This window comes from Python bivittatus, unplaced genomic scaffold, assembly GCF_059951505.1.
Source record: "Python bivittatus isolate LINGU-HERP-01145 unplaced genomic scaffold, Pbiv_v1 ctg000480_np1212, whole genome shotgun sequence".
Lineage (NCBI taxonomy): Eukaryota > Metazoa > Chordata > Lepidosauria > Squamata > Pythonidae > Python > Python bivittatus.
The window spans coordinates 27,052,492-27,068,377 of record NW_028277075.1 but is presented as its reverse complement, the minus strand read 5'-3'; the positions used below and the strand labels follow the sequence as shown (position 1 = coordinate 27,068,377).

Genomic DNA, 15,886 nt, shown 5'->3' with positions numbered 1-15,886 from the left:
AAGATGGTTTAAACACACACAGTCATACCTATTCTCAAATAAGCATACTGACCCATCTTAAAAAGATTGTATGGTGCACATTTTGAAACCCTGAATTTTTTAATTTAATTTAATTTAATTTAATTTTATTTTAGACTTTTGAGTTTGCCTAATAATTATGGCATGTCTTTAAAATGGATCCTGGATTTTTTTCTTCTGGCCAGCACAACTTACTTGGTATGTCTGAATAATGAAGAATGCAATTGACCATGTTCACCATTTAACTTGGTGCAGAATAATCCGTCGTTACACTCTTCTACTCCATAGCTCACATAGAAATCAGCAAGTATTCCAGGGTAAAGAGCATATAATTGGATTTGTTCCTCCTTTTTATCCGCATAGCAGCCCCAGTTTTATTGGGCACTGAATCCCACTAAATCAGTGTTTTTCAACCTTGGCAACTTTAAGATGTGTGGACTTCAGTTCAGCAGGCTGGCTGGGGAATTCTGAGAGTTGAAGTCCGAGCATCTTAAAAGTTGCTAAGGTTGAAAAACACTGATCTAGATTTAATGGGACTTAGTCACCTGTGTAAGATTTCAGCTTAAAACAGCTGCAGCAATAAAAAGTGATCCTGAGCTAAAGCAGGAGAAGACTGCAGTTCTGGACGCACATATTCAAAAACATGCTGACCCTTTCTTCCCAGTAAATATGTATAAAGCTAAGCTAAAATGCCTTTTCTCCATTGCCCTTTTAAGTGACTTCTTTCATTTCCCTTTTAAGAGGCAGGCTTGGCCAAACAGAAGTGCCTTTGAGCTCTTTTACTCCTGTGACTTCTCTGACCCAGAATCATAGGTGGCAGGAGACTCAGATTTGGGGTGAGTAATGATCTGGTTTTGGTCCAGATGAGAAAGTGAGATAAGGAGAGAGGAATCCTTTTGAGCACAAACTTCTTGATAGATAAAAGTTCCATTATATTCCACAGTACATCGATTGCTAATGGGATTATGCACTTAAATAAAATTTACTTTGAGCTAATGTGTACTGGATAATGACACACCCCACCCCCAAAAAATCCCATTTGGCTTTGGACTCTAATAGTTGCGGATGATATGAATTACATCCTCCAACGTGCCTCATGATTTGCTGTATAATGATGAGAAAAATGTCCACATTTTCTCCTGTCATGTTGTTCTTAAGAGAAACCAGGAGATGTAAAGTGAAATCAGGCAAAGGACTCTCTGCCTTGCGGAGACTACCTACTTAAAGTAACCATCTTTCAGGAACTGCAATAGTATGTCAGTCCCAGTCCAGCAAGAAGGAGAATTCCCCCATGCTGGCTGGGGAATTCTGGGAGTTGAAGTCCACCCGTCTTAAAGTTGCTAAGATTGAGAAACACTGCTGTATATTGTAAATCTAACATTTGTAGGAATGTGTAGAAAGTTACCTATTGTGCTTTTATGTCTAGAATGAAAGAGGAAACTTTGTGATGTTTGAGACGGGATGTGCCTCATGTATTGAAATGCTAAATTCAGAAGATTGTGGGCAGGAATTATTTGCCCCAAGCCATTTATAAATTAATAGTCTATGAATAACATTCATCCCTTGCCACAATCCAGTAACATACCCATCCCAGCGCTGTCCTCCAACTGTCTAGAATTTAAATGGAAAGTTTTCACCAGAAAAAAAAGACCATTTTGTTTTTCTGGGATTTTTCTAAACTCAAGGGACATTTTTTTTTCTTGCTTGCTTGCTTTCAGCACTAAAGAGCTGTGTCTGCAAAATACATATAACTGTGTTATCTTTAAGTCTGTATGGAAAAATGTTTGGTGATGTAGCTTTTCATGTTGATTCAGAATATAATGACAATCACATCTGCAAGGGATGAACTCATGGATGTTTTTGGTGGAGTTTGATATCTTGTTGCATGTTTTCTGAAGACCCTGACCAGCCTTTTACCTGATTCCCCACCACAAAATTATAGGGAAATTGCAATCATGTGCATACTTTATGTTGCATGTTATAAATTTTGTCATTAAAATCCTTTTCTTTATCAACAGAGGAGTGTTGAAGGGAAATTGCATAAAGGAGCTCAGCAGTCCATGTCCATTAGCAGGATAAGTCTTAGAAAATTGAACAGAATGGGACAAGATTTGGTGTAAACTGGCAGAAGATATGTCAGGTTTAAAGATAGACCAGATTAGGCCAGGGGCTGCTGAGAAAAAAAAATCAGAAAAATTTATCCCATTCATTTTTAGGGGAATAAGTATTCTGTGCCCCTCTTTTGCCGACCTAGCAGTCTAAAAGATCCAGAACAGAAGACACTATTAGGAGTTGTAAAGAATTTCAGAAGCCATGCTCTACATGCTTTCCCCACCTTGTTTTAATAATAGAATTAGAGCTGCTTGTATTACATTTTAGTGTGTGGTAAAATTTGGCTTCAGTGGGATGCTACCCTTTCTAACATCGAAAAAGTTATCTCAAATTGAGGAGAAAACTGTCCGGTATAAGAACTTCACTGTAATAGATTTGGGGAAGGAAGGATTCTCAGCAAGAATTGTCTGCTTGTTGAAACATGCCCAAGATTGCATTGTTTAAGATTTCACAATTATTAATTTATAAACAGTTTTTTTTTTAACAAAACATTATAAACGTTGTTTCTTGTCTAGTGTAGTGTGCAAACCCAACCAAATATGTTTTATTCAATAATCTGTGACAAAAACACACCATGCATTATATATGTTCAATCACACTCCGAAACTGATGAATGTGAAAACTGAAGTTCAGTTCTCAGATATGAACTAAAAAGAACTGTGAATGCTTAGGAAATCATTTGGTATGGCAAATGATGTAAACAATATCTGCTGAGGCTGCTTGCTCCCTGACTAAAAACTCAGATTAACATGCAACTTTGTCATGAAGTTCTCAGTATGATAGAACTATCTTTCTGCATATTTGAATGTCTTATATATTTCCCGGAAATCGTTAAAAAAACACTATTAGAAATGGCATGCATGCTGCTACCCGATATGTTCCCTACATGGTGCCTTTGATTTTTCCTACCCATAAGTAGGACTTTTCATTTCTGCTTGCTGAAATTCATCTTGCTGGGTTTTGCCCATTGTTCCAACACATCTGGAAGGACCAGATTATGGAAAACTGATGTGGAGCCTTGACAATGTCAGCTGAATCTATTTCCATAGGGAAGAAGGCAGGTTAAAATGCTTTAAAAAACTGAAGCTCTTTAGGATGGGCTTCCAGCCCATTGCAAGAACAATCTCGGGGACAATATGGCAAAAAGTTTATATAGATTGTATTTTTAGCATTAACTTTTGCTTGTCTAGTTCTTAGTGAGACATTTTAGCACTTCTAGCTATTTATCCCTTCTACATTCTGTGCTTTGCCAATCTGTTCTCTACCTTCTGTATCTGTGAACTTGTTTCCTATCAACAAACCTGCACGTTCTAGAGGCTGTGAAGAAAAGCAGTGTTCTGCACTGTTTCCTGATAAATGCTGCAAGTCATGCTACATTATCTGTACATACTTTCATGGAGTGGCAATCTATAGCCAATGACTGTGTTGTAATGATCCTCTGCTGATAGGCACGCAATTCTTCCCCACCAATTCCTCTAATTGCACCTCATTATTACCCTAAACCAGTGTTTCGCAACCACAACAACTTTAAGATGTTTGGACTTCAACTCCCAGAATGCTCCAGCCAGCATGGCTGGGGAATTCTGAAGTTGAAGTCCACACAGCTTAAAATTGCTGAGATTGAAAAACACTGCCCTAAACAAAGGCACATAATTTTTCGTAAGCCAAGGGACACATTTGCTGGAGACAGCACTCCCCAAAGTAGAAAGGGCAAGGAGAACAAGAAGAGTAAAGCTGTGGCAATAGCTGTATTGAATTTGATTTACATTTAAATTGATAGTATTGATTCTATTCCCTGAATGTAATATTTTTTTTCCTCCCTGGTATGTTAAAATTGAGCATGAAACTGAGCAAACTCAGGGAGGCAGCGAAGGACAGGAAGGCCTGGCGCAATATGGTTCATGGGGTCACGAAGAGTCGGACACGACTTAACGACTAAACAACAACAATGTTAAAAATAGAATTGGTTGAACCGTTTTGGAGGGGCCCTGGAACTATACCCAAAGCTTTCAGGAAATACATATGGCTCTTAATTATACAGGTCTACCATAAAACCAAAACCATATTCCTATGTTGTTTAATTATTTGTTAGATTTTTAAACAGCTTATCCACAATTGCCCTCTAGGTGGTGTTAAACATTGTCTGTTTTTACAGGGAAGCGGATTTTCTTCTGTGCCAGATTTTTGCTGGAGGGCTGATGATTATTCAAAGAGTGGTATTGAATTCACGCCCTGGTATGTTTCTACTTGTTGGAGAACACACTTGAGTTTGGTGTCTTTGTAGAACATTGTAAATGGGAAGAGAATAGGTATCAAAGAGAGGGATTTCTGGTATGCGCATCCAAAGGCTTGTGGGAGCCTGTTGTGCAAGTCTTCAACAAGACATTCTTAGCAGACATTTTCTAATTACAATTTATACAATTTACAATATATATAGCTGCCCATCTCACCAGCGAGCGACTCTGCAATTACAGATGCATTGGTGAGAATTTTTCACTTCTTGTATAAGAGCAAAAGTGTATAAGCAAATAACCTAAGTAAGATTACTGCTGTTTTTGAAGTATGATATGTGGAAGGGGCTGTAAGCAAGTCTGTATGTTATAAGCTGTGTATGTATTCATGACTCCTAGCAGTAGCTATAAGCAATATTAACTTTGAAATACGGACTTTGAGTTTGTTGTATTTGTGTATTTCCTTCTGGCCTCTTGTTAATTTCTGTTTCATCTTAGGTTTGTAAAGCAGCTGGCCATTCTTGCACTAAAACTGATGATATCTTTTTCCAGCTTTTTCACATTAAAATTGCTGTGCATCACAAACTACCTTATTAAGAATGAGGATATTTAAATATATATGTCATGTTGAAAATCAGCATGGCTGAAAGGAAGAAAGGCTATGGAGAAGAAATATAAAGAGGCTGGGAAGAATTTGTAAAGATCAGGATGGTGGCTGGCCCAAGATACATAGCTTCAAAGAAGATAATTCAGAAAGAAACTCATGCTTTTGTAAGAGATGTGAATCTTCAGAGGTCAGGTGTGATTGTTCAGAAATGCTGACCTAATTCCCACAATCTCAAGGGGAAGGAGAGACCAAGCTATTAAACCTGTAATCTGACTCATTCTAGGCATCAATGGAGTGCCAGTTGCAGAAAACTTCCGTGTGGAAGAAGCTATTCTCTCAGACAAAATTGCTGAGGGTCAGGTTCAAGTTCGTACACTTTATCTGTCCGTGGATCCCTATATGGTAAGTGAGTATAATAAGAATACAAGAATATTTGAAGAATATTTGGCCAGTTGTTTTGTCATGTGAACTGCAAATCATGTGTCACTGTGAAATAGTGATATATGGCTCTAGTACAGGGGAATATTTTGCTTTGCATAAATGGCTGTGACCACATATAGCACACATATTGCGAGATATTTGGCAAGTACTGGAGTTTTTGGTTTTCCTCCGAGGTGTTGATGCAGGTTGCTAATCTGAATATGGAAAGTATAGCAGCTGCTATAACTGGAATAGTTAATCACAACAGATCTCTGCATTTATGTAAACATCTATGGCATATATTCTTGGATTTTATTGTATTTAATAATTGTATTTTATATTTGCATTATTTATGTTTTTACTGATTTTAAATTGTTTTCTTGTGAACTGCCCAGAGTCCCTCCTTGTGGGGGAGTTGGGGTGGTGATATAAATTTGATACATATATAAATAAATAAATACATTGCTTCTGTTCTGAAAAAGTGTACAAATATTCTATATTGTAATTAAAAAATCAGCATTGGAATTTACTTCAATTATGTGAAGTAAACTTGGAGTTCTTGATGTAACAACGTCACTAATTACATCCATTTTCCAGGATTACATCAGAAACTTGTATTGCATAATTTGAGTTAATAATTGTCCCCAAGATGTAATCTGTAACTCAGAATAAGAAAAAGTAGATGATTTAGTGCATCAACCAACCTCCTAGTCTATCAGTAATAAACAGGAACCTTATGCTTCCTTCTTAAGCTTTTAAAGGATTTATTGTGTTATTTTACCATTTCCAAGGTTATGCTTTTAGTTGACTAGCATTGAAATCCTTATAGCTTCTTGCGTTGGCCAGCTACATGCATCCTGACAAAGAGAGAGAAAGAGGATTGTGCTATAAAGGATTCTCTCGCTACAAATAATTGTCTTTCAGCGGTGTCGTATGAATGAAGATGCTGGGTCTGATTACCTCCAGGCTTGGAAATTGTCTGAAGTTACTGATGGAGGTGGGATTGGTTGTGTGGAAGAAAGCAAAGATGTGCGTTTTGCTCCAGGAGACTTTGTGACTTCCTTTACCTGGCCATGGCAGACTAAAGCCATTTTAGATGGAAAGCAACTGGACAAGGTAGGATTCTGTCCCTGGTTTCCATTCCATTTGGAGAAAACAATATAGATGATGTATTGGGTAGATGAGTGTGCCTTGACCTCTAGCCATATGTGGGTAAAGACTATGGATATCCATGGGGAGGGGGTTGAATGGAGGCATGTCCATGACAATGTCACAGGAGCACTGCAGCTTATTTCCATCAAACATTGTCATTGACATCACTGTTGAAGAACAACCCCTGCCATTTTCTATCATCTGCATGGTTGCCTGTGGCAAAGCATCCAATTTAGTACCAGAAATGTGATTTTTATCTGAATACCAAAGGAACAGTGTTATACTTCAGATAATTTGTGTGTGTGTCTTCAGGTCAGTTTTTTGACTCCTGGCAACTGCCTGAACAAGTCCCTATAGTTTTCTTGGGCACATTTTCAGAAATGGTTTGCTGTTGCCTGATTCCTAGGGCTGAGAGAGAGTGACTGGTCCAAGGTCACCCAGCTAGCTTCATGCCTAAGGCAGGACTAGAACTCACAGTCTCCTGGTTTCTAGCCTCATGCCTTAACCACTACACCAAACTGGCTTTCTGATAATCTTAGGACCCCAAAACTTCAAAAAAGAAAAAAAATCTGCTAACCTTGAAACTTTTCAAAAGGATCCAGCCAAAGAATCTGAATGGATCTTGACTAGAGTGAACAGTGCTTAATGCAGTCTTTGAAACCTTTTGTTTTTGTTCAGATCGACCCATACCTTGTAGATGGGCACCTTTCCTATTTCCTGGGTGCTGCTGGCTTGACTGGGCTGACAGCTTTGCTGGGAATCAGAGAGAAAGGACATGTATCTCCAGGCTCTAATCAAACCTTGGTTGTCAGTGGAGCTGCTGGTGCTTGTGGCTCTCTGGCTGGGCAGGTAAGAAGCTTTAAAACCGGCCTTGCATCTTAAGGGTTGTTGTCGGAGATGAGATTCTTCTGCCTATGGGTTTCAAAATTAATATTATTTGGATGCATAGAAGCCACTGTGATGCTCTTCCCTATACCTCGGGAATGGGCAGACTCTGTCCCATGGGATATATACATCCATTACCCCCTTTGCAGCTTTTAAAGTGCCCCTAAAGTGGATTTGACTTGTTTGGGGGAAAGCTGGGGACATGGTTCAGAGGTACAAGAGTATCTTAAGCTTTGCAGAGGTAAAAGTACTCATTTTATCCTAACACCATCTTCAGCTCCACCCAACCCCCAGTCAAGCTAACGTTCCCTATTTGGGAAGACTTAGGGGCAAAATGGGTACAAGTCTTAAAACACCCCTTCAAAACTCTCCAAACCAAAAAAAAAGGCCTAAAGGTTTTGGCCCCATCCCCTCTGGTAACATCACGAAATCACCATCCACGCCCCCTGTGGTCCCTTTAAAAAAAAAAAAAAGGAGTGCCTTTGATCACAACATTTAAAAAATTGCCTCCCCCCATTTTGTCTTGCTTCCACCTCATATTCTATGTGGAACATGAAGAAAGCTTCTGTTAGCACCAACAGTCTCTTCTTGTTGCTGACAGATGTGGGGATGGCTGATTTCATCTGAGACTATGACAGAGAAGATCAATGGGTTAAAAAATCCTTTTCCCCATTCCATGATTGTTGTCCAGTTTGGCCCTCTCTCTCTATACTGGCTCTTTGTGCGAAAAGATACATATCATGATTATTTTGTAACTGATCGAAAAATAAAGATAAATTCAATATTTTAAAAAATCATTGTGCTGCAAGATAAGTTATTGCAAAAAGCTGACTTTTTGTAATGGTTTTCTGCCTTCAAAGATAGGTCTCCTGGAGGGCTGTTCTAAAGTAGTTGGTATTTGTGGCACAGATGAAAAATGCAAGGTTTTGGTCTCTGAAATGGGCTTTGATGCTGCAATCAACTATAAGAAAGAGAACGTGGCACAGCAGCTGCACAAACTTTGCCCAGATGGAGTGGATATATACTTTGACAATGTTGGTGGAGACATCAGTGATACAGTAATAAGTCAAGTGAGTGTACTGGGTCTCTTTTTTGATTCTGTTCAGGCATTTGTGTGAATGTATGGAGGAGTCAATGTGGGGAGAAAAAGTTACCCACACGCAGTCCCACTTCTGCTCACCACATTAAACTTGTTTTGGTTTTAACATGAGCACAGCTCTCCTCAGGACCCAGGACCCCAATATTGCAGGGTCCCAGATAGCTGGAAACTGGAGAAAGGACAGGGAGTATGTGCACAACCCTTTTCTCTCCCCATTTTGAGCTCCCCATTTTGTGCTGGCCCAGAATACAGTGGTGTGAGGGGTTATGGATGCATAATCAAAGGGTTACAAGGTTAGGCTGGCATAGCATTCAGATAATCAAATCACCAACGTTTCTACACCGAGGTGTGGCTGCTCACCAAATCTGTCTGAACTACACTTAAGTACTGTAAGAGAGAATTAATTTTCCATTCAGGAAAGCTGAAATGGATTTGGACTCTTAATGCACTTTGTAATATAATTGTTCACCTAAAACCTGGCAGATATTTATGAGCAGCTAACCTGAGGTAACACCATTTTCTTTTCTAAACTATAAAGCAGTGTGGGGTCAAACATCTGTCAGAGTCTATGTTCCTGAAAACTCTGTTCAGTGTCTTCTTTTACAGTATTCCATCACATTTCTGGAGTTTTGCTATCCAAGAAACATACAATAGATTTATTACTTACATACTTTTAATTTTATGGTTCTTGCCAGCTCTGATTTCCATTGATAGCATCACCAAATGCCAGCCAATGAATTCAAAGATGTTTTCCATCAAGATTGCAATAGATTTCTTCTTTGCATTTTGTTTGGCTTGTATGACTAAAAGCTTTTTTCTTGAAGAATTTCTGTATTTAATTCACTTCTGTTCTCATCCAAATTAAGTTGTGCGGGTGGTATCTCCATCACATCACCTTCAGTATCTGAGGTATTCTTAAAAGCCTGGCTAAAGTGACAATGTGACACTTATGACTATGTTTGCAAGACACACTACACACAAAAACATTTTAGCCTAGTGTGTAACCTGAAGCCAGCCAGTGTGATTATTGCTTAGTGTGTCTAGTGAAACCAGAACAATTGGATTAATTTAGCAAACTGTATTTAAATTAATCATGGTAAAGATGTTGTGCATGCAGTCTTGGTTTCACTGCGGTGGCGTCTATAATAAACCACCATAACATAAAAGTGACACGTGTGTGATGATGTCATTACATACTGTAGATGCTGCAATTACACATTTGCATTATGACATCCAGTACAAGAACTAAGTTGTGGCATTTGTGTGATAACATCATGATGTAGGGGTCATCAGTTACCACCTTTTCCCACCCCACGGAGGCCCATGCAGTATACAGCAACAGAGATGAAGCATTTTTTTTTAATGCTTATTTTTCCTGTAGAAGAATAAATGAAACATATTGCTGGTTGCTGCAGCAGAATGTGGACCAGACGAATGGGATGTTCTTCTGTTCTGTTTCAGTACACGTAATAAAAACACACTGTTCTTTTAACTGTTCCCTTAGTCAACCCCTTGCTGTTTAACATTCTATTGCAATTCTATTGCACAGTTTTCAAACTCTGCTTCCAAGGGATCCATGGTCCATGCTTTGGCCAACAGCAGCTGGTTATGATGAACTGTGAGGAAGAGGCCAGTGTAGATCAAAGCCTGCCCCCTCTTTTTGGAAAGTCTAGGCACTGATTCTTAGCATTAAGCTCCAGCTTGCAGAGAGGAGTAGGAGACCACTCAGGAAGATTTAGCAATGACCTTGTCCCATCACTACTTTGGTTTTTACATATACCAATCTATCTCATTTGGATGAAAATTGACAGAAGGCTGATTTGCTCCATCCATCATAGTCTCCTTTGCCTCCTTGCTCCAAGGACTTTTGATTATCTTAGAGATCCCATGTGTTTTTCTCTCTCTATTTACTCATAGCAGCTGTGGCTCCAGCATTCTCTCCACTAGTGCCCATCTGCAGAATGTAGTGTAACTTTTGATTCTTGCTGGAAATGAACTGTGGGAAGAAGGGGCTTTATTATTAGTGCAAACAAGAAATAGTTAGATATATTACTCTCTACCTAACAGACGCATCATCTAAGAGGTGTGTAAACAGGACTGTCATATTTGGATGATCCCTAGGTGGCAGCAAGGACCTAGAGATGTATGTTTCTTTGCTGCCACCTAGTTTTTGCAGGTCAGATATGGCAGGACTATGCTTGGGTAATATTTTGACATTTCGTATTTGTCCAGCTGGAGAAAAATCCTTACTTTTTTTTTTAACGATAACTTAAAAATAATGAAATGTAATGAGTAATGCAGTCTGAATTATTATCCAAAAGAATAAGTGAACAAAGGATGTGATCTCATAGCTTTGTTTCCTATATGTGTGTCCTGGAACACTTTCCAGGATTTTCTGTAACATGCAGAGAGGCTGGATTTTTGAGTATAGGTCTTAAGAATCAGAAATATGGAAGAAGTTTATTCTTATGAACTACCCCATCTCAGTTAGTTATAAGCTGAATGAGTAACTTTCCCATCCATAATGTTGTCTAAGAAAAATACTCTAAGAAATATAAACTACCATACCATATCACTCTTCTTTGTCTCCAACAGATGAATTCAAATAGCCATATTATTTTATGTGGTCAGATCTCCCAATATAACAAGGATATTTCTTACCCGCCTCCTTTACCTCCTGAGATAGAAGAAATAAAGGAATCGCGGAACATTACAAGGTATTCTTAATTGGCCTAGCCTCTATCTGACTGAAACACTGAATGAAATCTGCTGAAATATGTGATGAATGCTTTTTTTTTTAGTTCTAAAAATTGCCTTTCTAGATTGATGCACTGCTTTTATGAAACAAGGTCACTCAAATACAGTGGTACCTCGGGATACGAACTTAATCCGTTCCTGGGCGTATCCCGAGTTGGTCGTAACCCGAAGGAAATTTCCCCATAGGGTTCAATGTAAATCTGGTTAATCCGTTCCGCCCTCTGAATTTGGTCGCACCCCGAGGCAAATTTCCCCATAGGGTTCAATGTAAATCCGGTTAATCCGTTCCGCCCTCCGCCCGAATTTGGTCGCAACCCGAGGCAATTTCCCATAAGGTTCAATGTAATTACCGTTAATCCGTTCTGGCGTCCACGGACCACACGGAAAGCGGCCAGGCGCGGCGTGGTGCGGCGCGAAAATGGCCGGGTGCAGCGCGGCGCGGTGTGAAAACGGCCCGGCGCGGCGCGAAAACGGCCCGGCGCGGCGCGGCCTGGCGCGAAAATGGCGCGGCGCGGCGCGAAAACAGCCCGGCGCGGCGCGAAAACGGCCGCGGACCACGCGGCAGGGCCGGAAAAACAGCCGCGGACCACGTGGCACGGGCAGAAAATGGCCGCGGACCACGTGGCACAGGCGGAAAATGGCTCGTTCCCCGAGGCGGAGTTCGCAAACCGAGGTAAAATTTTGGGGCCAGAGCTGGTCGTAACCCGAAAAATTCGCAAGCAGAGGCGTTCGTATCCCGAGGTATCACTGTAATTACTAGAGTGGAACTTGGAGCCTTACAGAAACTGGTATCTCTGTCAGTGGGTTGTCAGTGACAAAGCTCCTTGATAAAAAAAACAAAATGGGAAAAATAATTTCCGTATACAGTATGCTGAGGGAAATTAGAGTTGGAACTACAGTAACAAATATGCAGCTAATATAAAACTGTCAGTGCATAAATGTGAAGTGCTTCCAGTAGCGCTCAATGTCTCAAATAATGATTTTGAGTCTTATTGACTAGAGAATGAGAAATAATTTTGTTCTTTATTTGTGCATATCAAAGCTTCATCTATTACCTGGAGAAGGTGAGGGCACATAACAGATATTGATGCAGAAATATGCTGGTCCATCCTTTCCCAATCTAGTGCTTTCCATATGAGTCCCTAGGAACTCCCCATTGTTCCTAGTAAGATTAGAACAGGAATACACATTACTCTATTACAGTGTTTCTCAACCTTGTCAGTTTGAAGGTGGGTGGACTTCATGCTGGGTGGGGGTTCTGGGAGTTGAAGTCCACCCATCTTCAAGTTGACAAGATTGATAAACATTGCTCTATTGCATCAGAAAGTCAGATACATCCTGTTTGGAGATGCGTGTTTTGGAGAAGGCAAAGGATGGGCACCACAAGTTATAGTAAAACACAAATTCTTGTGTTGGTTTTTGAATGGCACAGATATAAAAGTTCTAGGGTCTCCATATGCTAAAACAGAACTTCAGATGAACCATTTAAACTGTGAGACCAATTGGATTACCATTTCCTGACCCTTTAAACTAACTATGTTTGCTAGATTTGCCATTTCTATCTGCTGTAAGTAAGATAGAACATAGTTGCTCTTGTTTCCACCCATGACAAATTTTGTGGCTTTTGTAGTTTCTCTTTCCTGCAATCATTTCTTAACATTGGCTTTGATCTGCTGAAGCAACAATCTCTCCCATGTTTATTTTGCACTATAACCCATTGAATGGCATGTAAATATTTTTCTGTAAAGTGTGGTTACATTGGACTGGAAATTTAGTTATTGTCCTAAATGTAGAATTAGAATGGTAATAGTTCCCTTTTGCATATAAAACAATGAGAAAGGCATTTTGGAATGTTTTTACCATTTAACATTTGACTACTATGAGATATTGATTTCATTCTTCACAGAGAAAGATTCCTGGTTTTGAACTACATGGAGAAATATTCAGTTAGTACTCTGCAGCTTTGTCAGTGGATCAAAGAAGGAAAATTGAAGGTATTATAAAAATCAGTAGGTAAACTGCTCGTGGCTGCAAGCAATCATTTTCTTTCATTGACATTTTCTTTTCTTATTTGTTGTGGTCACTGTAGCTGAATGAATAACTCATTTCACCTTATCTACAATGAGTAGAGAAGCTTTTCAGAAATCATCCAATTAGGCATAACTATCCAAAGAATTGAGATTACAAGAATTTTGTTTTGATAATTCTCCACTGCATTGGAAACTGTTTTTAATGAAAGAAAAAAGATTAGATTACATCGAAAGGAAAAAAATAAACTTTTTACACTACTTTTCTCAAAAAACAGGTCAAGGAGACTGTGATGGAAGGCTTAGAAAACATCGGAGGTAAGAGACAGATTCTTTCTCCCAACTGTATGTCCTCAATTAAAATATAAGGAGATAGGGCACCGGAAGATCCCCGGGTTCATCTCTAGTTGCAAACGGCAAAATTGTCTGGCCTGAATCTGTAAGTGCCATTGCCATTCAGAGTTATGGAATGTTAAATTTATTTTTTAATTGATCTGTTTACATTTAAACTGAATGTTTTTAAAGGTTAAAACAGCTAAATTTAAATTCTACAAAACTAATAGTTCTTAAAATACTGTCTTACCATCTTTGAGCATTTTAGAAAATTTGAAAAAGCAACTGTTACATGCTTCTTGCACTATGCATTTACAAGTAATTGTCTGGCTTTATTTTTCAAAGCAAAATCTAAATATCCAGCAATGAATAAATGACTCTTTGTGGCAGAATTTCTAGGGAGATTTTTATGTTTTATTATGTTACATGTGAGTAGTCTAATTAATGTTTAATGTGTATAAATGAACTGGAAAGGTATATCCATAATTTCTCCTACAATCATTTGTTTTGGCATAAATTGTGATGAAAATGGTATTTTTAACAGCCATGCTGGTTGGGGAGTTAAAGTCCAACACATATGGAAGGCACCAGGTTTGGGAAGGCTGAGCAATCTAATTCTCACCACTATAGGCAGGGTTGGAGGAGCAAACTAAAAATTATTTAATGTGAGGGATTTGATTTGGCTGGCCTTGTACCAAATGTTTGGCTTTTGTTTTGAAAAGAGAAAGGACCTGTACTTTTAACAAAATGGAATTTAAATAATTGCATCCTACTAAGAAATTCATTACTGTTTTCCATCAGCATAAAAGGTAATTTCCCCTCTCCTAAGGGATTATTGCTAGCCAGTAGACAAGGGTTTTCAGTTCATCCTTTACCAATGTGTCAATTTCTCTTCAGTGAGACTTAAAACATTTAAAATGTTGATATCCCTTTTCATTTACTCAAGGCAGTTTATGTACAATAAACCCATATAAGTAAACACACAGACAAAATAATGATTCAGCACATTCCATCAAGTCTGCATCCAAAGACCACCTGAAATAGATTATTTTGGGCATCCAGAAAGGAGGATGAAATCTTAGCCTCCATAGATCACTTAAGAGCGTCAGGGCAATTGCAGCAACTGCTGATTTTACCTCATGTCATGACCTAATAAGGAGTTGGAACTGATCAGATGATCTTAAATGCCATGAGAGTTCAGAGGTGGAATATAAGCATATGCAGGGCCCATGGCTCTGGAGGCCTTTCAAGATAAGGAGTTATCTTGAATTTGGCCTGAGGGAACTGAGATGTTTGCTGTTGTCACACTTCTGAGGCTGTGTGAAAAGCCTGAAGGAAGAGGGGAGAAGGAATCAGAGGAACTATGTAAGTGCAAGGGGGAAAAGGGGCCAATATAGGAAGCCTGCCAAAGATATTGCCAAAGAAAAAAGAAGAAAAATGCTGATTTAAGAATTTAAAATTTTATTGGAAAAAAATGTCACCAAATCTGTAGTTGTTCTACAGGCAGACTCCTATGAACTATGCGTAGAGAGGGTGGATGTAGTCTACTATTGAGTAATCTGTGAGGAATGACAAGAAGAAGGAAACCAAAAATGTGCATGGGGGAGGGAGTACTCCAAAACCAAAAGCCTGCCTAAAGTAGAGGCTAGAAGTTATTAAATAGTTCTGAGCAATCAAGTGCTTGCATCGTCCTGATGTAAGAATTGCACAAGAGCTGGAAATGCAGAGTCAGCTGGTACAATTGCCACTGCTTCACTTCAGTCTGGATCAGTGGGGATCTGCCTGGGGCTAGCCTTTGAGCTAAAATTGCTCATGCAGCCACATGAAAAGAAAATACAGAGATTTAAAACTTGTACAGACACTAAGTGTTTATGAAAAAGTTTATTTAGACTTTTGTTTCATCACACCAAGGAGTCAGGGTGCAAAGGGAAGGAAGGTCTATGTGTGTGGTCCTACGTATATGCATACTTGTATATTGAAGCTAAAGCTGTGGTCCTGATTACAGCAAATCCCTGTTTTCTTGGTGACAATATAGAACTGGTTTCTCGCTGTCTACGTATAGGATTTGTTTAAAACTATCCAGTCTAATGCTGGCTGTGGAATTCTGGGAGTTGAAGTCCACACATCTTCAAACTGCCAAGGTTGAGAAACACTGCCATACACTGTCCTAGCTAGCTAATTCAAGGGCTTTGCTTCAAATTTGTCAGCCTGAATAAATACAGTAGATTTAACACTGTAGGTTGAT

The 15,886-nt window shown here is 39.1% G+C and overlaps 1 protein-coding gene across 5 annotated transcripts in view; it reads left to right on the top strand.

Moving 5' to 3' along the window:
* The window catches only part of PTGR2 (prostaglandin reductase 2), a 34,631-nt gene that overhangs the window by 4,810 nt on the left and 13,935 nt on the right, over nt 1-15,886 (top strand). For 2 of the 5 annotated variants that reach the window (XM_088145543.1, XM_088145541.1), the window contains exons 2-11: nt 760-854; nt 4,286-4,365; nt 4,914-5,160; nt 5,252-5,370; nt 6,313-6,504; nt 7,219-7,389; nt 8,286-8,495; nt 11,120-11,241; nt 13,188-13,275; nt 13,587-13,626. In XM_088145543.1, the coding sequence (XP_088001669.1) occupies nt 5,070-5,160; nt 5,252-5,370; nt 6,313-6,504; nt 7,219-7,389; nt 8,286-8,495; nt 11,120-11,241; nt 13,188-13,275; nt 13,587-13,626 (1,033 nt within the window). In that variant the 5' untranslated portion in view covers nt 760-854; nt 4,286-4,365; nt 4,914-5,069. The remainder of the gene's footprint in view (nt 1-759; nt 855-4,285; nt 4,366-4,913; nt 5,161-5,251; nt 5,371-6,312; nt 6,505-7,218; nt 7,390-8,285; nt 8,496-11,119; nt 11,242-13,187; nt 13,276-13,586; nt 13,627-15,886) is intronic. The other 3 variants (XM_007425586.4, XM_088145542.1, XM_007425585.4) reach the window with 3 other exon arrangements.